The following is a 22,567-nucleotide window of genomic DNA, read 5'->3' on the forward strand; positions in this document are numbered from 1 at the left end:
TGCACTGAACAGTTTCTGCTAGCGTCTGTATTCAGTCCAAATTAATATAACATATGGTATCTTGGCTGGGTACTGTAGTTAGTATATTAAGCTCTGTGTCAAGCTTTCTAGAGGTTTTTATACCAAACTCATTACACGCAGCATTCGAGCAACTTTCAGAAGTGTACTGAGAATAACTGCCATGTTCTTTCAGACTCTTTCCTGGGGAGAAGTATGTGCAAAGTGTCTTGTTTTGAATGAGGGGGCTTTTTTTGTTTGCTTTTTATTCATTTTGGCACTGGGACTTTTTTGCGTCTGTTAGGATCAGGAGTAAGGCTTCCATTCCTGTGTTTGGATTTACTATAGAAGCAATGGAGAGAGGCAGAAAGTTTGCATTCAGTGGTCCAAACTGAATGAAAACTGAAGGTTCCTGTTTTAATACAGTGGCTCTTTAAGGACCCTTTACTGTCAGTATCCAGCACTAAGTGTCTGGTGATAACTATGAGGAATCCCTTAACTCTTCAATTCTGTACATAAAATTCTTGGGGTTCGAAAAACAGAAACCGAGGATAGTTTCTGTCAGTTCCAAGAGAGCACAATTTTATATCACTGCTTTGAACAGCCAGGCTCCTTCCAGTTTTCCAGTGTGATGATTGCAGCTGTGAGGACATACCTGGGTTCCAATTGCTGTTCAGTGTCCAGGCTTTCTTTATGCTGAAGTTAGCACAGAGGAATGATACCTACGTGCTGCTTCACATTGTTTCACCCGCTTTCACCAAGACTAGCTGAGACATTTTTACATCAGCCAAACACCTTGATCAGTTTAGATTTCTACTTTTCCCATTCTTTCCTTTACATGAATACATAACAGGACAACAGACCATGGCTTGTTGTTGTCGTAAGTAATGGGATAAACGCTAGGAACTGACAACATGAGTCAACTTGGGTATGATTTTCCATATTGCACATTGCCTCCAAGGACTGGGGATTTGGTGTTTCCTTTGGGAAGTCTGGTTCATTAGAAAGAAGAGTTTAAAACCATGGGGAAAAAAGAAGTAATTCTGTTTTGTAACTGTTCACAACAGTTTACAGCAAAACTCTAAAGTGTCTGAACCCGTCAGAACACAAGTTTGTGCTGTGAAACAGCTGCTTCCCATTCTGTCATGTGAGGCTGTGCATACGGTTTCTACCTGGGACTGCATTTGCTCATCTGCGAATCTATCTTTTATCTGATAACCAGCTGTTTGCTTCTGTTAGCACAACTTAGTTCTTCCTGGGGGATATGTTTTCATTTGGTGATTGACTCACACTGGAATTCTGGAAATAATAGACTTTGAGGAAAAGTATTGAATTTTCCTAATGAATTATGGTTTCCCTGTAGCAAATAGACGATCTTCCTTTAACTTCGAATGCCTCCGCCGGCAGAGTAGTCAAGATGACATACCACTCTCTCCTAATTTCCACCATCGCACTGCTTTACCCCTTCACTTAATGCAACAGCAGGTAAACACAGACCCTTATTTACCTTGGTTTGAACTAACTGCTGAAAAGAGTATGACCAAGCATTTGAAATCACTAACTTCTAAAATCCTTCCCCTTACCAGGTCATGGCTGTTGCAGGTCTGGATTCCAGCAAGGCCCATAAACATTCACCAAGTCGTTCAACGCGTTCCTGGGCTACCCCACCTGCAACCCCTCCCAACAGGGACCGTTCTCCGTATTATACACCCCTAATCCAGGTCGATAGGGCTGAATCTACAGAGCATATGAATGGTAGCCTGCCTTCCTTGCACAGGAGCTCTTGGTACACAGATGACCCTGAGATTTCCTACCGAACATTTACACCAGCCAATTTAACTGTACCTAATGACTTGAGGCATAAACACAGTGACAAACAGAGGAGTGCAGACAGTTTGGTAGAAGCGGTAAGTGTCACAGAAACCTCTGAAGTAGCTGAGAGTTTGTGTGTTCAGTTTTTGTGTTAAAATTAAAAAGCATGTAACTCAGTTCACATTACTTTTCTGAAATGTAATATTTTCAGTTTCAAAGCACAAAACTGTTCTTAGGTAGAGACAGGGGAACTTATTCACAGTTGTTATGTAGCAAATGATTTCTACTGAATCCAGATCTTAACATCAGTGTGTCAGAGCACTGGAGAGATTTCAAAGGGGTTTGAAATTCAAATTTTCTAGGTGGGCATCATTATGAAATGTCCTTCTGCAGTGGCTGACAGGAAAGAGATGATGCGTATGCCTGTTCTCCCTGTTGTTTTGAAAGAAATACATGGCCAGTTTTGGAATAATCTGAATGAATCAGTGCACTAAATACAAAGAAGTGAATAACAACTACAGATTGATTGTAGGTGTACTAAAGAATGCTAAGAATTCTCTTTTATAGTAAAAAGGATTTGAAGATAATGAACCAATGTTACTGTTCTTGCTTCTATCTGTCACTTCTTTTCCATTGTGATGACCTAAGCAATACACTTTATTAGATTTTGTTTGCAAAAGGGGATTCACCATCTGTCTTGCATGTACTCTAAAGTACCAAGAACATATAGAAATCTGTGTTTCAGGCAGTTGTTCTGGTTGCACCATCTGGGATATATTAACTGTTGTCTTCAGTATATCAGCCTGATGATTCGTGTTTATCAAAGACTACTTGCAAATTTCTGAAGAAAACGTCAGATGTATTGCACTATTGGTTGCACTATCACACAACTGATACAGTGTGGTTTGGACCCATTTGGTTGTTGATTAGATTTTATTGTTTTGCTGTGGGTTGCTGTAGTGATTCAGTAGGGGGTTTCTAGTATTTTTCACAAATGCGAAACATTGTAATGACCTGTCTGTTCTTCTGTAATTCCACTATATGTATCTCATTCTCTTCCCTTCATCTGCCAGGTACTTATATCTGAAGGCCTAGGAAGATACGCAAAGGACCCTAACTTTGTTTCAGCTACAAAACACGAGATTGCTGATGCATGTGATATGACTATTGATGAGATGGAAAGTGCAGCAAGTAATCTTCTCAATGGAAATATTAGCAATGGGACCAATGGGGATATGTTTCCCATTTTAAGCAGACAAGATTATGAACTTCAAGATTTTGGTACTGGCTACAGTGATGAAGAACCAGAAACGGGACGATATGAGGAAGACTTAGCTGATGAAATGATATGCATTACAAGCTTATAGCATTTAGCGAGGAAAATGATTCTAATAACAGAAAAAGTGCCTCATAGTTTTAAGATGCTAGGCACTAGCTGGAGTGAATAACCAGTCAAGTTTTGTACAAGTGATGTCACACCTCAAGGAAGCCATAACCAATAAATTTATTATCTCCAGGTTGCCGAAATGTGATCAGAGCTGCAGTACATCGTCTCCTCCCACAGGATCTTCAGTTCCTCTGTAGGAATAAGGTTATTTTTAAACCAAGCAGACTGTGACAATCAGTTTTTTTGAGGGCTAGAGTGGGATTCTGAGGTGTAGTATCTTGCCTGTCTTTCAGCCTTTTGCTGCTGTCCTTCCTAGTAGAGCAGGGTTTTGTCAATGAAAATGTCTGTGTGGGTTTGGCACAAAATTGTGTGGGAAATAGCAACAAGAGATGAGTGATGACAACCAATAATGTCATTACCTCAGTACTGAATAGCATATCAGCTACCCACTGCATATCCATTCTACTCTTGTTTTCAAACTTGCCTCCTGATTATTTTTCTTAATGCTCTTCTAAAATACAGTTTGTCATGCTCTACCTGTTAGAGATTGTTGGAAAAAGAAGTGATATAAAAAGTAATCTGTCATATGTAACACCAGTTTACATAGGAAATATCATTCAGATAGTCTGTTTTATGACTATCATGTTAAGGGCAAAATATACTGGAATAAATGCATTCTTACTAATGCACTTGCAACCAGGTTATAGTAGAATTAGGTGAGATAGTTTGCTAAAAATTATATAGTAGAAATTATTGTAAATGAATTGTAATATACAACGATTTGTATTTGTAAAGAGATGTTCTATATTTTGTAATTATTGTACTGTAATTGAACTGCAGCAATATTTATGGACCCTAATTATTGTAACTCTCCACAGAATTCTAGATAGAAGTATTTTTTCTTGGAATATATAGATCTATAGCATAAATATTTAAATAGAGCCACCTCTCTCAGTGTAAATCTCTTCTTGGGATAAAGTGTCAAGTGTGAACTTGGCAACAGAAGAGATTTTTTTTTTTTTTTTTAATTACCTAATTGGGTCAAATGAATCTCTCTGCGTAAGGGATGCGTAGTTGACTATTTACAATCTTATACTTGGAAAGGTAAAATATTTAAGTTATTTTAACATTTTGATTGAAAAACAAGCTGTAATTTTATTTTTTATTAATTTCATGGTAAAAATAAGTATTAAAATCACTAAATAATTGGGAAGTGCATGCCAGGATATTACTGGTCATGAGACAAATTTGTTGTGACAAAGTATGTTACCCACATACCCTACTTTGACAGGAAGCATCTTGGGCAGAAATTTATTTCACAGGTAAATTAAAATGCTTTACTTCAGTAGTACTTACTCTGCTTGGAAAGAGAAGAAATATGATAAAATGATCCTTCACAGAACCAAAAACCTTGATATAAGTAGTACACTATTGCCTCTATCTTTCTGTTGTTCTATGTGTCCTGTTTCAAAGATTTATTTTTATGCAAACAAGAGAGGGCTTAGATATTGTTCACAATGCAGTAAAACCCTGAAATGACTTTGAGGCTGAAATGTCCTTGGAGGAAAATCAAAAAACGCTGAAAGCTACTGTCTATTTTGTTAGCACTGGATAACAAAGACTTGTTCTAACAAGTTATCTTATCAGGTTTTACCTGTAGTTCACATGCTAGATAGCAGTCCAGTTCACATTTTTATAAATGTGATGTTTAAAACATGTCAATAAATGTTTTGTACATAATGACAGTTTCCTATGAATAACTTACAGACTTCCTCTGAAATCATTCTTATTTCAAATGCCAGGATAAGAACAGAAAGGTTTGTAAATTATTTCTTGACCTACATCATTTTGTATTAAAACAAATGCAAAATGTTCTTCAAAATAAAACTGTGTAATAATTTTATTATACTTGGGACTCCTTTTACTAACAGATTTTCACCGGGAAGCTCCAAAGGTAAAACTCTGTTTGCACTGTGTGGAGAATGAAAGAGAATGTGTGGGATATAGTTGTCAGTCTACATTATCATAGTGTGCCAGTCTTCTGTGAATGATTGCTGTTAACCACACAGATATGAAGTGATTACAGTGTTCCTACAAAAAAAGAGTACTATTACTCCCCTACTATCTAGGTAATTATTATTTCCTTAGTTACAGATCTGTGGAAATAATGAGGAAAATCTGACCAAAACCCCCTAAAATGTCAAAACGAATCTTTCATGCTGTCTGCCAGCAAATACTTGGGTAGGTTGTGCAGTAGTAAGTCACCCTGTTACACTTTCTCACCTTACAGGAACAAACTTTAAGAGGCCAAAATAGAGTCTTCTGGATCTGGTGTCACTCTGCAATAAGTAGTTTTTACTTCCACCTACTGTGGTGTACCCACTTCTGAAAACCGCCTTTTAAGGCAATTGAAATTGAACACTAAAAACTGAGGAGGAAAAAAATCCCAAGCTAGGTTACTTAACTGCATGGACTTCTGATAGCGCATCAAATTTGAAAATTGTGCTGAATGACAATCATTTTTCTGGCGAGACACAAAACATTATGCCGACTTCACTGTATTTTCTTGCCAGTACAGTTAGTCTTCAGCTCTCAGTAGTCTGATGAGAGACTCTTCAGGGCAGATATGCTATTTTATAAGCAAATAGTCCTTAAACCCCAGATAATGAAAGAAACTGAGTTACAAACCATGTTCTATATAATTAAGGGAACACATACATCTATATAGATACATAGAATGAATACTTGTGCAATTTTATTACTGAAGTAGATGGAAAAACGTAATCAATATACTCACAATTACATGGTAATTATCATCCTTAAAATACTGCTAATCATAATAATTACTCAATACAAAAATTAGACATTATCTCAGCAATTAAAGTGTATTTCATGAGTTTCCAGATTTGTTTATATATGTATATAATGACAGAAAACATTAGTAAAGAATTAAACATTGCTAAGTCTTTTACAGTGAAGTGAATTCACTGAACAAGTGAATATGTAAAATATATTCCCATTTGAGCAGTGTCTCATTTTTAGAGCTTAGATGACAGAAGAATAGAGACTAAAACTGTAACACCGTAATAAGATATATTTGAGTTCTCTCTGCAATAACTTTTTGTTTTAACTATAATTTTTAAAAATGCATAAATGCTTTTACTAGTCCTCAAAGTATGTTTTGTATGTTTATTTTATAGGAAATGCACATTCCAAGCCCCCTTTCCAGTTCTCCAGTGTTTACATGGCTGCCTCATTTGGTTGCAGCCTAATTGAAATAAAGCACTTAGAAAGGATCTTAAGCTGCAGAAACATCAAAAATTCTGGTGTACAAAACCTTGAGTGGCATTACATGAATTAAATGTAATGCAGTTTTACAAATGCTGCTATTTTCTGCTGCTTTTTAAAAGCACCTTGAACTGAAATATGTGTACAAAAGAAACACTTTGTTCACTTTTCTTTCTCAATCTTATTGTCTCCAGCCAGAGACCTCCAACTGTGTCTGAAGCATCTGCAGCAAGCTGTTACCGTGGAAATGCTGGTGTGCTCACTTGCAAGTCCGTTGCTGGTTCAGGCCATGCTGGCAGGTCTTGTAACTTCCAAATTCTTACATCAAACAGCTTTTACAGTTAACTGGTTTTGAATACATTATATAGTATCATCTCTGCATTTACGTAAAAAATATCTGGGTAGAACTGGGAATAATATTCAATTGCACACTGTATTGTTCTGTTAAATAAGTAAAACTCTGGAATTATGAGCCTGTATTCTGCAGTCCAATGTGGTGTAAAAGATGGTTAATTTTACCAAGCAGAATGCCAGTGCTCCACAGACCGTATTAGAATATCTTGTACCTGTTCTAAGTATCCCTTAGCAGACTTGATTCTGCTAGGAGTAAGAACAATTTTAACAGGAATTTACTATCAGCAACTGGGTACAATGTAGCAGAAACTAATGGTAGCATGATGCAATCTACAGCTTTCCCCAGGGCCCCAAAGCTTTCAAATATGCGAGCTATTTCGTTAGCACTGCATCAAAGGAATGTCATGTGAAGCCTCAACATTCTATAGCAGCGAGACCTAAATTAATAAAGCAACTGCGCTTCACAGTAATGAAAATACTCAAATGTTTAGAAGGGAAGGAATCTCCATGGTGTCTATGTATGTTTAGACCTCCAAGAAAAGATGACGATGTTTCAGAAGTAATGTCTGATCATCTGATTTCATGATGGGGCAATGTGTACCTGAACACAGACACACATGCAGTTTGGCATGTATATCTAACCTTGCTATGTCCTCGTCTTTTTAGTTTGTCATAATGGCAGCAGATACCTCTGTGTGTGTTCAGTGATAAGTTATGCAAGACAGTGGTTAGTTAATTCTCTGCAGTTGCATAGTAACAATTCACATCCTGCATGCCTAGAATAGAAACTCAAGTTGTACATCTGCAAAACCAGGAACGTCAGTATTCTGTCTCTCCAAATTGTGTCCCCTCTCAAATGCACAAGACTGTGGTAAGTCTCACCAGTATATATTACTCTGAGTATCCTCATACTTTGTATTCAAATGACACTAAGATATCTGCTGAATACCTGTAAGTGAAAATCTTAAAAGCACAGGTGCTGAATAAAAACTATTTACCATAAACAGGGACACCATTCACAGTACACGCTTTCCTCAAATGCACAGCTGTATGAGATGAATTGTCTCATTAACAGTTATTCAATTACCTATAACTTCAAATATTCTTGCTCTTCCCCTCATTCCTAAAGAATTCATCACATACATAGATAGAAAGGTTTTACCTGTCTCCTTTTGTAGCATAGTTCACTGCTATCATCTTCCATCCTCACAAATTTTGTCTTTATGCAGATGCTCTAACGAATTAAGTCCTTTCCCTCAGCAGCAGGGCTTCCAGCCCAGCGCCAGGTAGAAGTATCTGCCTTAAACATCTGCAGTTGTCCTTTTAGCCAACACCTGAGTCAGCAACCTTTTTTACAATCTGCTCAAATGTTGTACAATTCCATTTTTTTCCTGAAAAGAAAAGTTTATTCTGTTTACCTCAAGTCCTGATCAGTCTTAGGCTACAGAAGCTTTTGCTTTTAAAATCTGACAGCTGCTTAGTCAAAAGTTATTTTAGAATACTTAAAAAATCCAAACAATTCAATTGATTCAATTTCATTCAATGAGCTCAGTTTCTTTAGTTGTTTGCCTTTATATGTTGCTGTAACTGAGTACCTGAAAGTTTGATGGAGAAAACATCAATCATGTATCTTGCTTTACACATCTGAAGATAATATACAAATTCTGTATATATAACAAAACATATAAATATCAGCTCCTGTTCTACATTTTTCAGGAAAGTAAGTTTCTGATAACTCATGTGTGTCTTCTTTCTGAATACTATGCAATTCAGACTCCTAAGTTTGGTGAAGTCCTTTTATCAGTGAGGATTTGTAAACTGTGCATTCCTTTCATAAAAACTCCACATTTGACAGATTCTGAACACATGCAGATTCCTCTCTCTCCTGTTAATTCTGATATGAACTAGTTTGGCCTGTGAATACGAAATCGCATAAATGCTTACATTTACTTAACCTTTATTTGCAGGATGCGGGGATTACTGACTAGCTGTTATCCTGGGTTAAATCCTGGGAAGTTCAAGTCCTTCCTTTAAATAACAAGGCATACTATAACAGCATGCATTAATCTCTTCTATTCCTTGTGAAATTGCACAGTAGTTTTGGTTTGTGTGCACAACTGTCCTGTCATTTAGAAATAGCTTCTCTTCAACAAAAGATTTTAGTTGTACCACAAAAGGTCCAGAGGAAGCCACGTAAATGCTCTGAGGGCTGGAGCACCTCTCTTATGAAGGCAAGCTGAGAGAGCTGGGGTTGCTCAGCTCTCAGAAGAGAGGCTCCAGGGAGATCTTAGAGCAGCCTTCCAGTATCTAAAAGGTTCCTACAAGAAAGCTGGAGAGGGACTTTTTACAAGGACATGTAGTGACAGGACAAGGGGGAGTGGCTTTAAACTGACAAGAGGTGAAATTTAGATGAGACATTAGGAAGAAGCTCTTAGCTGTGAGGGTGGTGAGGCACTGGCACAGGCTGCCCAGAGAAGCTGTGGATGCCCCATCCCTGTTAAATGAAATAAGCTGCATAAGCCACCTGATTAAAAAAACCAAACAAACAAAAAGCTAGAGAAGAGAATAGTTCAAACTAATAACTATTTTAATAGGATACATTGTTTTGCATGGTATTTATTTTGTTGGCATGTTCAGTATGAGACACCAACATGCTGATGAAAGCTTAAGTAGCGTAAGATCTAGGGGGTGTGAACATTTTTTTATCTCTGTGTTTCCAAGGTCTTGGGCTTATATACAGGAACATTTTTCTCCTGAAGCGATGGGAGGCCCTTAATTATATCTGCAGCTTTCTCTGCTATCATAATAGTTGGGGCATTCAAATTACCAGTTACAACACTAGGCATTATTGAAGCATCTACTACTCTTAAGTTTTCAACACCAATTACTTTTGTTTGGGGATCGACTACAGCAGTGCTGTCTGAAAGGTGACCCATTTTACAGGTGCAGGAAGGATGATAAGCACTCTCTGCCTTCTGCCTTACGAAAGCATCTATTTCTTTGTCAGACTGAACATGGTTTCCTGGTTGAATTTCAGGGCCCTGAAATTTTTCAAAAGCTTTCTGAGCAAAGATCTCTCTGGTCAGCTTAATACATTGGCGGAATTCCCAAATGTCTCTTTCTGTATGGAGAGAAAATAAGAAAACTGTAAGTACATCCTTAATTGAGGAATACATACAGAGTGCATGACAGAAAAAAATACCACCAAAGAGAAAAGGCTAGAGGGAAAGTCTCTCACTGCTGAAAGCCGTAAGGAAGTAGGATGTTTTTCAAAGTCACAGATATACAGTCATTGTGAACAAAACCATCACTTATACTGCGCAGTCCCTAAAGGAAATAGGTGAGTTGAAGAATTGCTCTTTATTTCACTCTATCCACTGTCTAGCCAAGGACACTAGTCTCAGATCCATTCCTTCACAAGCAGAGGAGTGGATAAAATGAACAGTATGATGCAGCAAACATAAGAACCCTGACTGCATCCCCAACAGGTAAGTCTTTTTGATTTATACAGTGCTTTGCACAATGGCCTCTTGATACTAGCTGCTTTTTATAAATAAGAAATAAATAGCACTGCACCAACCAGCACTTTTGGTGTTGAGCAGATATGGAAATCTGCTACTGAAACAGGCAGGAAGTTATTTGACATCAGAGCAAGGAGAAGCTGCATTTACCTGTTGACATGTAGTTAGGCTCAATGATGGGATGGTCATATGGGTCTGTACTCCTCAGCTTCAGCCAGCCCACACTCGTGCTCCTCATGGGTCCCACATGGACCTGCAACACCCACGCTATGCTCATGACACAATCCCACCAGACTTTATTCCCAAATTCAGTATGAAAAGTTTATTTTTTCAATTTGGACAGTCTACAAATTAAGCAAATGTAAGCATTAAAGGGAGCTAACAGAAAATGCCATTGAACATTTTTTCTTTTTATATAAATTTGCAGTAAATATGATATTTCATAAGGGAAGGGAATATACCTGTCTTATCAACTCACAACTGTTCTTTTAATTTGAGATACAGCCATTCCCATTTATTAATAGCAGAGCATTCAAATACAATCAGCAAGAAGACCTATCATCACTAAAGAGATTAGCAAGAAAAAAGTGTATTCAGGAACAGTTCCCCAGCATTAGCACACACTGTTGGATAAGACCATAGCCTAAAATGGGTCTTGGATTTGTGCCAGTGAGTATGTCAGTGGCCTCATACATTCTCACTTAAACCTCTGTCTAAACTGCAGTGGAAGAGGGAACACCTCATTTTAGTTTTTGTACAGCATCTAGCGCAAAGGTGTCCTTAATCAATTGCACTATGATCTTCACTACTGCAAATACTTAAACAGCAGTTCAATACTTGCCTAGCTTTCCAGAGATAAAAAGTAAAAATTTTGGTAGCAATCTCAAATAACAAACTCATGTGTTTTTCCCCATGTTGGAGGTTAAGCCAGCTCTTTTGTATTATACTGAAGAAAATATTCTTCATTATATAATCAAATTATCAATATTTATAATAAAGCATAAGCCTTCTTGCTAATCACTACAAAACATTACCAGAAGATGTTCTTCAACAACTCACCTGGTAAGCTTCCATTGTGGAAGCAACCCGACCATGATCAATCACCTGAGAAGGGAGAAAGTGGAACTGAATGTCAGGGTGAGGAACCCCTGGTTCACTTCGGATAAACCCACCAGATTCTAAGTGGGCAGTCGCTCCCTCACCTAGAGAGTGTAAATGAGAGAGAATATGCCATTAAAAGACATCAGAAAAGGAAGAAATCCACTTCTTAACCCTTGGTTTCACTACTATGAATAATTTGTATATACAGTGACAATTGCAAAAAACACATATCCATTTTGAACAGCTTGTAGTTTAAGCAACATGCATCATTTTCATCTTCTTTTCAATCACTAGATACATGTAAATATGCATAACTTTGGAAATTCTACTTATTTGAGAGTGGGACATTACAGTTACCTGACTGTAACTAGCAGGCCTAGCATCTAAGTCCAGAGGCAAATTTGGTCCCAGGATCCTAACAGATGTGAAGGGAACTGAATGCAGCATCCTGACACTACTGCACTGCATGCTCCATGACATGCAGTATAGTTATTCCATCAGTCATAGGTAACAGGCAGAGCCATCCACAGCATCTGCCCTGAAGGGCAAAGATGTAAGAAAGAGTCTACAATGCACCTCATGTTATGTTAGTTTTGTATCCATTTAAAACCATAAATTAGCACTCAATATTTACTTGCATAGCAAAAAGCCATATATACCCAGGATAAGTTGTGAAACACTAATGCTATAATTCAGATACTATAACTATTTGAAATACTCTGATTTAGAAAGAAAGAAATAGCAAGCAGGCTCCAATTATTTCCCAGAACATAAAAAAATTATGTATGAAGGCTCCTAGACTTTGGAATTCATGGATAAAAGACTGTAATAATTCTAAATCCATCAATGGCAGAATGATTGCATGCTTTGTTTCATACCTGTAAACTTCCAAAGCCATTCTAGACCAATTCTCACCATGTTAACTGGCTTTTGTGCGTTGTATAGCGTAATAGGTTTGGTGCACTTTTGCTGGATGTACACTTCTAAATGATCTTGAAGGTTCTGGCCTACTCCTGGGGAGGAGGGGGGGAAAAAAGGAGGGGTGGGAAGTTATTTATTTCACACTGAACAATTATACATAGCATTTGCAACCAGAAAATAGCATAAATGGGAACTAAACTAAACTCAGAAGCACAGTGATAACTAAAACCATATCAGCTTTTTGTTCATGTCAGAGTAAGATTTTACATAGCATAACTAGAATGAAAATAGAAAGTTAAATGGCAGACGCATCACTTGTTCTAAAATTGCCAGATGACTTCTAAATACAGTACATGCTTTTCTAGCTTTAAGGAAAATTTCATCTTATTCCTTCTATCTTTGAATATATATGATAGTGGGAGTTTATACAATCTGTTATGGATCAAAATTAATTTGAAATTCTGAATTATAAGTATGCTGCTTTATTTAAAAAGTATTCAGTGGCATTTTTCAGAAAGGCAATTTTCACTATCAAATGTAGTGAAGGAAGTGTAGGAGTTTATTGCTCCATTCTAAAATCAATGCAGGTTTCCACTGATTTGTAGCACATACTTTTCAGTCCACACAACCTGACATAAAGACAGCTGAATTTCATGGATTCATTTCATCTAATGCTCTTTGAATTGCACCCATAGGAAGATGTAAGGTTAAAAGAAATGAAATTACCAGGAAGGTGGCAAACAACAGGGATCCCCAGCTTTTTTAGATCATCTGCATTGCCAATCCCAGACAGCATAAGCAGCTGTGGAGAATTTATGGCACCTCCACTTAAAATAACTTCTTTACTGGCAAAAGCCTAAAATGAAATGAGCACAAAAGTCCTAACATTATTGAGCATGATCTGAATGCAAACAAAATGTCAAGAGCTTCAAATGTTACTCATGTTCAGATGCTATTCTGATCCAGATTAGACACCCTTCCCCCAGATTCTCCTCATTTTAAATGTATTCTTATCCTGCCAGGGGTTTCTGCAGAGAGAAATGATCAAGCTTTCACTTTGATCATATCTGTATTCCCTTCAAACTGTATGTACGGCACACAGACATTCAGGTCAGCCAGTATTGTGGCTGCCAAGAGACTCTTCTGCTGCTTGCTAGATAAAAAATACCTGTGATACTCAGATCAGTCAGCTAAGCATCTCTTCCTGTTTCAGTAACAATTTGTAAATTAAAACTGAAGCTCTTAAGGAAGATACTGAATTCAGAGACATGCTAGCTCAGAAATTATCAAGAGCTTAGTTTCTTAATTCAGCCAAGACTAATGCTTGGTTTCATAGCTCTCTAGTCTGTAGACTGTAGTCCTCAGAAGCCCCTCGAACACTAAAGCACTACTGGGAGAACTCTGACTGCAGGCACATACATAATTCTGGTTTGCTACCTCTTCCCTGTTGCCACATCATTTACATTTAGGATCAGAACTATATCACTTAGTGCTTTTCACTGTTAAAAGGGAAAACTGCATGGAGGAAGAAAATACTGGTGCCCTCCTGTTTTTCCCTCTATTCCTTGAAAGAGGACAAATGTGAGTGAAATCAATGTCGTTCAAACCATCTCCTTCTATTCTAATGAGGTGGCTCATGAACACACACACATTAGATGTACTCTATCTTCCCTCATCACACTTACGTTGCCTGTTGAAATGTAAGATGTCCTTTATATCCACCCCAAGTTTCTGAATAGAAATGTTTGCATGTTAGAAAAAAGGATTTGAGATTCACCCGTACTTAAGACAGAATAACGGCACCACAGAAGAAACAAAAAGTACGCAACATTTATAATTTATGCAAATTCTGATAATACCTAAGCTAGTCCAATGATTTAAAACAACACATATTTGCAAAAATAGCACCATAACTTGTATCTGTTATTTCTATCAGCATGACCACAGTGAGGAAAAAATTAGATGAGGTACAAAATTTTGCCCCAAACTTCTCGTTAGCAAGCAAAACCCACAACAGTTCAAGCAAACATATCTGGTATTGTTCATTTTTATTCTCTAATTTCATAGAATGTAAGGTGCTATCATGAGTAGCTCCTTGGTTTTATTTTAGATGAGACATTTAGCTTCCAAAGCAACTCTAAAATGTGCTACTTTTTCCTGGAGTATGGTGAAGTGTTAACAGATTAGCACGGAATGCATATTAAATTGTAGTAATCCTGTCCTTTTTGAATGACACCTCAGCTATATGAAACGATGGTGAGTGAGACTGTTGCTAGTAATTAGATAAAAATATAGTAAGAAGGTGAATTTTGGTATTCTTTTTTCCCACGCTGTTTACCCAATATTGCTGACAGATAACCAGTGCTAATGCTTTTTGTTGTTCCAAGAGTTGGAAATATAATGGAGATATTAATCTCTAACTCAATTCAGCTGAAGTATCATCTACTGTTGTATTGGAAAAGACAACACAGCATAAAGTGCCACTTCTAATGAAATTTTGTTTAAAAAAAATTTGATTTTGCTTTGACTCATACATTTCGTAGTGGAAAATAAAAATTTCTTACCTTTTTCCTTTGCCCATTTCTCACGTACTCAACACCAATGGATTTTGTTCCTTGAAACAAGATTTTTGTTACAAGTGTCTTCTCTGCAACTGACAGATTTGGGCGTGATATGGCTGGGCGAAGGTAAGCACTAGCTGTGCTCCATCTTTGACCTACAATATATATTTATATTGAATAACAAAACAGTCATGTTCAGTATTCATCAAAAATTCTGAAAACCAAACTTAACTATGAATCAAGACTTGCATGGCAGTGCAAGTTTCAGTGAAATACACACTAGACTAATAGCAAGCTGCTGTGAAATGAATGGGGTATAGAGTGCCACAACTGTTTAGTAACCTAACCAACCAAATGGCATTCATGCAGCTTATATGTTCATATTCCAAAATGCTTTCTGAGGTACCACTGGTGAGTCAGGAACACAAATTAAGGACTCCTTTATGATTTACCTTGGTGTACAGTCATGTCCATCCAGCCAAATCCTTCTTGTTGGTAGCCATTCATATCATCTGTGAAGGGATACCCAGCTTGCTGGGTTGCCTCCAGGAATGCATGATGAAGAGGATGGTTTGTTTTCCCTCTTGACACATGCAGGGGTCCATTTCCACCTCTATACTGATCTGGCCCCAGTTCATGTGTCTGTGCCTTCTTAAAATAAGGCAAGCAATGCTCATAGTCCCATCCGATAGCCCCTTCCCTGCTCCATCGGTTATAATCTTCTGCATGCCCACGAATGTATACCATTGCATTGAGAGAAGAGGAGCCACCCCATACTCTCCCACGGGGCCAGTACAGAATTCGGTTATCCAGATGCTTTTGTGATGTTGTGTGGTAATACCAGTTGTATTTCTCATCACAGAGGTTGTATGTTAATGCAGCAGGCATATGAATCTTCCACATCAGTCTTTTACTACCTAGAAGAGTATCTTTAGGGCCTGCTTCCAAAAGTAGTACAGTACTGAGAGGGTCTTCTGTCAACCTGTTGGCTAATACACACCCTGCTGATCCAGCTCCAACAATAACATAGTTATAAGAGTTTGCCTTTTCAGAACTAATCTGAGAAGCTGCACGTGAAATTTTGAATTGTTGTTTGTTGATGCCCAGTATGTTCTTTAACAGGATTCCTGTTACTTTGTGCATCTGATTCACAGGACTGCAACGCTTAACTCCTTTCATTAAGTATGACATCTTTACTGGTAGTATCACTCTTGCAGAATTTCTAATTTTTACCCTAGAAAAGCAAACAAGCAAAAATATTAATTAAGATGTAAGTGTTCATATAGTGCATGATCTCTACAATCACAGAATCATAGAATAGTTAAGGCTGGAAAGGATCTCAAGATCATCTAGTTCCAGCCCACCTGCCATGGTGTCAGTCATTTTCTGGTAAAAATGATGTACTTTACTCATTCTCTCTATCCAAAATGTGAACAATAATGCCCATAAACCAATAAACATTTACTCTGGAACTTACTGTCTTATTATTCTTTCAGTGCAGTCTCTGCATCAATCAACTGTCATACTAATTTGTATTGTATGCAGTCTGATTTTGATTTGCTTCTGGTTCCTGAGATGGATAGAAACATGAAGTACAATATCAAGCGTTTGCTAAAACCAGACAGGATGGAAACCTTTGCTTACCCTGTAGTCTCTCTTTGTCTGCCTCTAGGAGGTAAGAATTTAAGAAAAACAATTTCATAAACTTCTCCATAAGTTTGTGACACTCAGTGATATTTCTTAGCCAGTTCACAACAATGGAAGTACTGGGTCTGACCACTGTACCTTCTGCCAGACCATATCTAGGACAACGTCTCTGCAAAACAAATGTGTAACAGTGAAACTTGGTTTCAGCTACTCCTAAGGGACCACTGGGTTTTGTAGCATGTCTCTTAACACAGGCAAAGGCAAAATCTGTTCATCTATGACTTTCTAACTTACTACTAAAACCACATCCTGCAGGAGTGCTCCGAGTACAGTCACAAACTTAACACCACCAGATCCTCACCCAAGGTTGGAATGGCTTTTTTCTTTTTTTTTTTTTTTTTACCTTCGGAAAAGCCTGTGAGCCTTGTAAGCAGCACAGGTTTAGCTCCATGTTGTACAGGTTCATGTACTGGGACTAAACGCAAGATATTCACAGCCTGAGTGTCATAGATACTGATGTGGCTGGGCATTCTGAAGTATAGAGTCATAGAGTGATAGAATAGTTAGGGCTGGAAAGGACCTTAAGATCATTCAGTTCCAACCCCCCTGCCATGGATAGGGACACCTCACTCTAATACGTGTCACCCAGGGCTCTGTCCAACCCAACTCCATCCAGGGATGGAGTATGTTTCTCTTCCCCTCTCCCCTTGAAACCACTCCTCTTGGTATAAAAAATTATCCAAGAAAATGGATATCCTTGGGCTATAAATAGTACTTTTTCCTGGCCCATGGCTTCTGTCTAAGCTGTTGCTATGGATTCTAGAGACAGCAACCTGTCCAGAGGCTGTTGTGTTGTAATGCACTACCCATCCAAAAGACATAAGCAAGCTTTCTCCTGCAAAAAACTGAATACTGTCTTATATCTGTGAAAACTAATTTTTCAGAAATTAAGTTGTTACATTGATTTACATATATTCTATTTGAGGGTTTTTTTCCCCACTAAAATGTGCCTTAATGGATCATTGAAATAATCAGCTTTTTCTTATAGAAGGTGGAACAGAACTGTATTCATTTTCTAGAGTGAAACACTACAATATAAAGTTTGTGAGAGCACGCACGAGCCCTTAAGGCCAAACTCTGTATGCAGGCTGCTGATAAACTCTAAAAGTCTTCCACATACCACAATATTTATTTACAGTTTGATGTACAATCTCATATGCAAAAGTATTCTTTTCTTCCTCTTGGGAAAAGGATGAGAAGAAGCACACATCTCTTACACTTCTTAGGAAAACTTGTAATAGCCTGTACAAACCCTCAAAGTCATTCTCACCTGGCTAATTCAAAACTGATCCCAGCTGAAGGTGATGGGTTGTCTTTCTACAGGTGGAGGCTATCAAAGAACCTTTTCTTTGAAGAGAGGGTTTAGCAATTTCCTGTGATGCAGCAGGAGAGGATAAAAAAACCTCTATGTTTAGGTGTGGTGTGGTTACATATTCTGAAGCTCTTGTGAAACTGGTGGGTCATGGGATTTTATTGCTGGGTTTGGTAGAATATGGGCCTGGGCCTTGATAACCTGGGAAAGATGCTTTGTCCCTATAATATGAGCTTTGTTGGCTTTTTTTTAATTGTTTTTATTTTTATTGGTGGAGATTCACCATAGTAAGGTAAAGTGATCAACATTACTCCCAAGGAAGTATAACCTCAGATTTTGATGCTACAAATATTCAACACTTAAATACTGGCTGTTTTATTTTGACATGGTATCTATAATGCTGTTAAGTGTTACTGTGCCCCTTAACCAGAATGATGGCTGTTAAACCTACAATCTACCTGGTTCTTGGCTGTAAAAAAGGGTAGATTCTGTAGAACACCTGGAATCACGTCCAGTCAGTGACTGACTTTGGTAGTAATAGAGGCTGTAGTTCTATAGCTTGCTGCAGTATCAGTAGTACCAAGCTCCCAGAAATGCTATGTCAAGTGACACTCCAGAGGCAGCATTGGTGTTACAGGATGAAGTGTTTGTGTCTTGGCTTATGCCAGAATCCTAATACAGAATTCTACACCCTTTGCAAAGCTGATTTGTTAAGAGTCTCTTTCATGTGCAGGCGTTGAAACTCATAGAAGAATTCAACCTTGTATTGAAGGGGTTGGTGTCAAGGACTGAGATCATGAAGTCCTGAAATTAGAACATGATAATACTGCTTTCTAGAATAATCTATGTAGTTTGCTGAGCATGCATGGGGTTAGCACAGTTCATCTTCTACAGAATTCTTGTGGAATTCTGCAGAACAAGAGAACATCAGTGAAAAAATAAATGCATCTTTGAAGTCAACTTTTCCTTAGTTTTATCTGGCGCTTTTTTTTTTTTTTTTTTTTTTTTTCCCTAAGAGGATTTGTAACTACAGTTTTATGGTCACCTCTCTTAAATATCTTAGTACCTATGACAAAACAGAATATGTAGAAATAAGCAGGTTTACACAACATGGTTCTACTGGAATGCTTTGTACTTACCACAAGCAAAAAAGTTGTTTTTTAGACCTTGCTGGATATTACTGCATGTCTTCATTGGGATTCTCACTTATGACCTCTTAATGAATATTTAGTAAGATGTTACTCGGGCATCAGTGAATAGACCTGCAGAAATGCATATAGAGCAACATAAAATATGTTCACTGTATTGCACTGCAGCTTCGAAATCAGGAGTTCATTTTTTAAAAGCGTGCATTTACAAATATTACTATTAAACAAAACCTGTAGACAGCGGCCTACAAGAGGGAAGAGATCAGTAGCATCTCAGCAGGAAAATTCTGTTCCTGAAGTTTAATAATGAGCACCAGGAAAGTAGAATTGGGCAGTGAGGTTGTGAAATGAAGTGTTTTGGGCTCTGTGCATTATTGTTCTAGCATTCAGCCTAGAGACCTAGCTCTTAGACTTACAGTCTACAAGAAAGAGAGGAGGGTAAGTATCCTGCACACATAGGGAGGAATACATTGAAAAAACTGAATAGTAATGAAATGGTTCTGTAGGTGGATGAGGTGGCTAATCTAGAAGAGTTACACAAATACCCTCTCTTGCAGATGTAAAATGCGACCCTGTCCCAGAGCTGTCTAACAGCATGGGCAATACATGGTGTAGCAGAGGAGGGAGACCTTCGCTGGACTGGACGTTTACCCTTCACAGCACTGCACTGCCAAATCCTGTCAGACCTGTCTGTGTAAGACGCAGGAGGAACAGCCCCTTGGGTAACAGCAGCTCTTACCTTTATTCAATTTCTTCCCCCACTGCAGACTGTGTACACAAGTTAAATTCACCTGCTGTGGGAGTGTTTTGGATTAACTTTCCATTCCAGTTCTGCTAGTAACAAAGTTCATTCAGTTGCAGAAACCTTGTAAGTTTCAGTTTAGTGGCTGAACTGTCCAAGCTTACTTACCTCACCATTTCCTCCTTTTGGAACAAGCATATCTGCCGGCCCAGGGCATCCGGCTGCTGTGAACTTCTGCTCGGGGAGCCCGGAGCAGCTCTTGCGCAACACAAAGGCTGGGGGCCAGAGCGGGCCTTCCACGAAGGGCGATCCCGAGCCTGTCCCGGTACCCTCCGCAGGAGGGGGAGGCCTGTGCCTCCCTCAGAGCCCCTTGCGGGGGTGCGAGGCGGCCACCTGCGGTGGAGCAGCGAGAGCCGCGCTGCCGAGTGTCGGCCCCCGCCGCTTCGCTCCCGTCTCCCGGGCCCTTCCTCCTCACGGCTCCCAGAAACGCCCCTGAGAGCCTCCTCTGCCCGCCGGCTGTGGCCCCGCTCCCTCGCTCGTCCTGCGCAGGCAGCCCCCAGCGCGGAGCAGGGGGGTGGTCCCTGCTAAGCGATGGGGCCCCCGGCGGGAGAGCGCGGAGCCGGGGGCGGGCTGCGGCGCCGGGGACCCGCTCTCGGGACTGGCTTCGGCGGGGAAGCGGGTGGAACCTCCCAAGGGAATGTACCCTTTGGCCTCGGTCAAAGTTGTGTCAGAGCGACTTCGTGCCGTTTCGAGACGGGCCGCAGCGACGGCGGACCGAAGTCCGCCGCCTCCCGCACCTTGCCGCTCCCGCACGCCGAAACAGGGCTGCGAGCGGACTCCCCGCGCTGCCTCCAGGAGAGGCCGGAGCGGGGGAAGCCGGGCAGCTGAGGCTGCCTCCCGACCATTCCCGCGAGGGCTTTCACTTTTTAATTCATCGGTGGGGTAGACAAAAAGCGTTAGTTTTCCTTAAACTAGGTCGCCTAGGCTGCAACAGCCGTTTTCCAACGGCAGTGCTGGGAGATGTAAGGCGGTGGGGGTGAAGCGGGGAGCAGCTGGAAAGGTCCTGTGAGGAGGGGTCCCGCGAGCTGGTGTGTGCTGTGTTCGTGCGTGGACACTGTTCAAGGGCAGTGCTTGTAAGTTGAGCTGGAATTGGCAGTTCAAGGCTTTAATGGTGACCCTGAACTGTGTGATGCGCATTTCCAAAACAGGTTAGTTTGGAAGTGAGCTAATAGTAAAATGAATTGCCCACCACCCCAGTGTGTGTTACCTAACTCGTTACCTCAGCAATGACCACCCGCTGTTTGTAGCAGTCATCATTGGTAAGTGTGCATTCAACGATAGTTTTCAACAGTATCCCACTGGGTAGCAAAAAATACTAAGAATGCTACACGGCTGTTGCCACTTCCATACAACTTTTCTGCTGGCTTTTTACTCTAAGTACCCTCAGTATGTCCTGCTTTTGTGCAAGTTCATTGTAGGCTAAACTGCATTCAAACATAGTGATGAGAAGATCCTGTAACATTTATTGGGAAATGGCCAAGGATTGGGTTTGTGCAAAGAGTCAATGCTACTGTGTTACTGTGAAAGTTGGTCAAAGAACTCTCTAAGACTCAATTAGGGGTTTTAGAATGCAGGCATCCTTTGTTGCAGCGCTGGACATAGAGGGGATTGCTCCACCTCATGTGTGCATGATGGTTTAACTATGGAGGGTTTTTTATTGGGGTAAAACATAAATATGCATTAGTTTTCCAAGAAACCATTAATATATTCATAATTTTCTTACAACTCATTATTCTATGTAAATGGTTTATATGCATGTGCACACAGTCTCTTAGGTGGTTGCTGGGGGTCCTCTGGTGGTCTTCAATAGTCTTCCCCACTGTGTCTGCTAGATGAACTCTGGTTTTGTGCATGCCCTGTTGTTCTCTGGCTGTTGTCCATGACTGTTTCTCCAAACTTGCTCATTCAAACATTTTGGTTTACTTTTGTTGCTGTTTCAAGGGCATAGTGTCATATGACTTCCTTTTATCTTGTCCGGACAAGACAAATTTACTTATTCTTTATCAGGGTGGCTAGACTTCTCCAAGGTAGGTATCAACTGCTCTTGAGGGCTTTTGGAGAATGAACCCAAGAGTCTTGTCTCATTCAGAATACTCATGGTAGAATAAGGATGATATAATGAAGACTAATCAACATTGTCATAACTTGCACTCTCTCCTGACATTTTGTAATAACAATAGTCTCTGCTACAGTATCTTCACTATTGCTCACAGGTATTGATTGTTTTCCCAAGTCCTTCCTTATCTCTCTGCTTGGAATGTATTGGATGACTAATAATTCTCTGGGATAACTGCTTGTTAATGCTTTTGCTCTTAGATAAGCAGAAAATAGTGGACAGTCTCTGGGTGGTTTATTATTCATACTCAGGCACCAAACTATGAACTTCTGAATAATTATTCATTAATGGAAAAGACTGATTGTCTCCAGTGAAACTAAATGCATAGTTAATGTAAGTGGTTTGTAATCTTTGTAGTGATTAAGAATACTTGAAATCAAGTTGATGGGGGTTTGCAGTATTTGAATATATTCATACATCTTCAATACTTTAATTCAGTAAGAAAATAAGTCTATAGAAAATCTGTTCAATATGTGTAAGAAAGTAAAAAGTATATAAATATTAGTTAAATATACATGTTTAAAAACTATTATATTTCTT

General features: G+C 39.2%; 2 protein-coding genes and 1 long non-coding RNA gene across 5 annotated transcripts in view; 2 read left to right on the top strand and 1 right to left on the bottom strand.

The window, feature by feature from the left end:
• The window catches only part of CACNA1D (calcium voltage-gated channel subunit alpha1 D), a 185,845-nt gene extending 180,763 nt beyond the window's left edge, over positions 1–5,082 (top strand). Inside the window, exons 46-48 of the mRNA XM_065687166.1 lie at positions 1,361–1,482; positions 1,584–1,904; positions 2,883–5,082. Coding sequence (XP_065543238.1) covers positions 1,361–1,482; positions 1,584–1,904; positions 2,883–3,176 — 737 coding nt within the window. The 3' untranslated portion in view covers positions 3,177–5,082. The remainder of the gene's footprint in view (positions 1–1,360; positions 1,483–1,583; positions 1,905–2,882) is intronic.
• Positions 5,083–5,921: 839 nt separating this feature from the next.
• CHDH (choline dehydrogenase) lies at positions 5,922–20,556 on the bottom strand. 3 transcript variants are annotated; one of them, XM_065687164.1, is made up of 10 exons: positions 20,020–20,556; positions 19,101–19,223; positions 16,420–16,512; positions 15,395–16,176; positions 14,946–15,097; positions 13,108–13,237; positions 12,339–12,473; positions 11,419–11,561; positions 10,510–10,612; positions 5,922–9,959 (listed from the first exon to the last, which is right to left on the bottom strand). In XM_065687164.1, exons 4-10 carry the CDS (start codon positions 16,131–16,133, stop codon positions 9,541–9,543), a joined length of 1,821 nt encoding a protein of 606 aa, XP_065543236.1. In that variant the 5' UTR covers positions 16,134–16,176; positions 16,420–16,512; positions 19,101–19,223; positions 20,020–20,556; the 3' UTR covers positions 5,922–9,540. The 3 variants fall into 3 exon arrangements, with proteins under 3 accessions (XP_065543236.1, XP_065543235.1, XP_065543234.1); XM_065687163.1 differs by lacking the exon at positions 16,420–16,512 and adding an exon at positions 16,587–16,758; XM_065687162.1 differs by lacking the exon at positions 16,420–16,512.
• Positions 20,557–21,880: 1,324 nt separating this feature from the next.
• Positions 21,881–22,567, top strand: part of LOC136018169 (uncharacterized) — a 49,557-nt gene continuing 48,870 nt past the window's right edge. Inside the window, exon 1 of the long non-coding RNA XR_010614277.1 lies at positions 21,881–21,938. This is a non-coding gene — a long non-coding RNA (uncharacterized LOC136018169). The remainder of the gene's footprint in view (positions 21,939–22,567) is intronic.

The sequence above is a fragment of the Lathamus discolor genome, chromosome 7 (assembly GCF_037157495.1).
Source record: "Lathamus discolor isolate bLatDis1 chromosome 7, bLatDis1.hap1, whole genome shotgun sequence".
Lineage (NCBI taxonomy): Eukaryota > Metazoa > Chordata > Aves > Psittaciformes > Psittacidae > Lathamus > Lathamus discolor.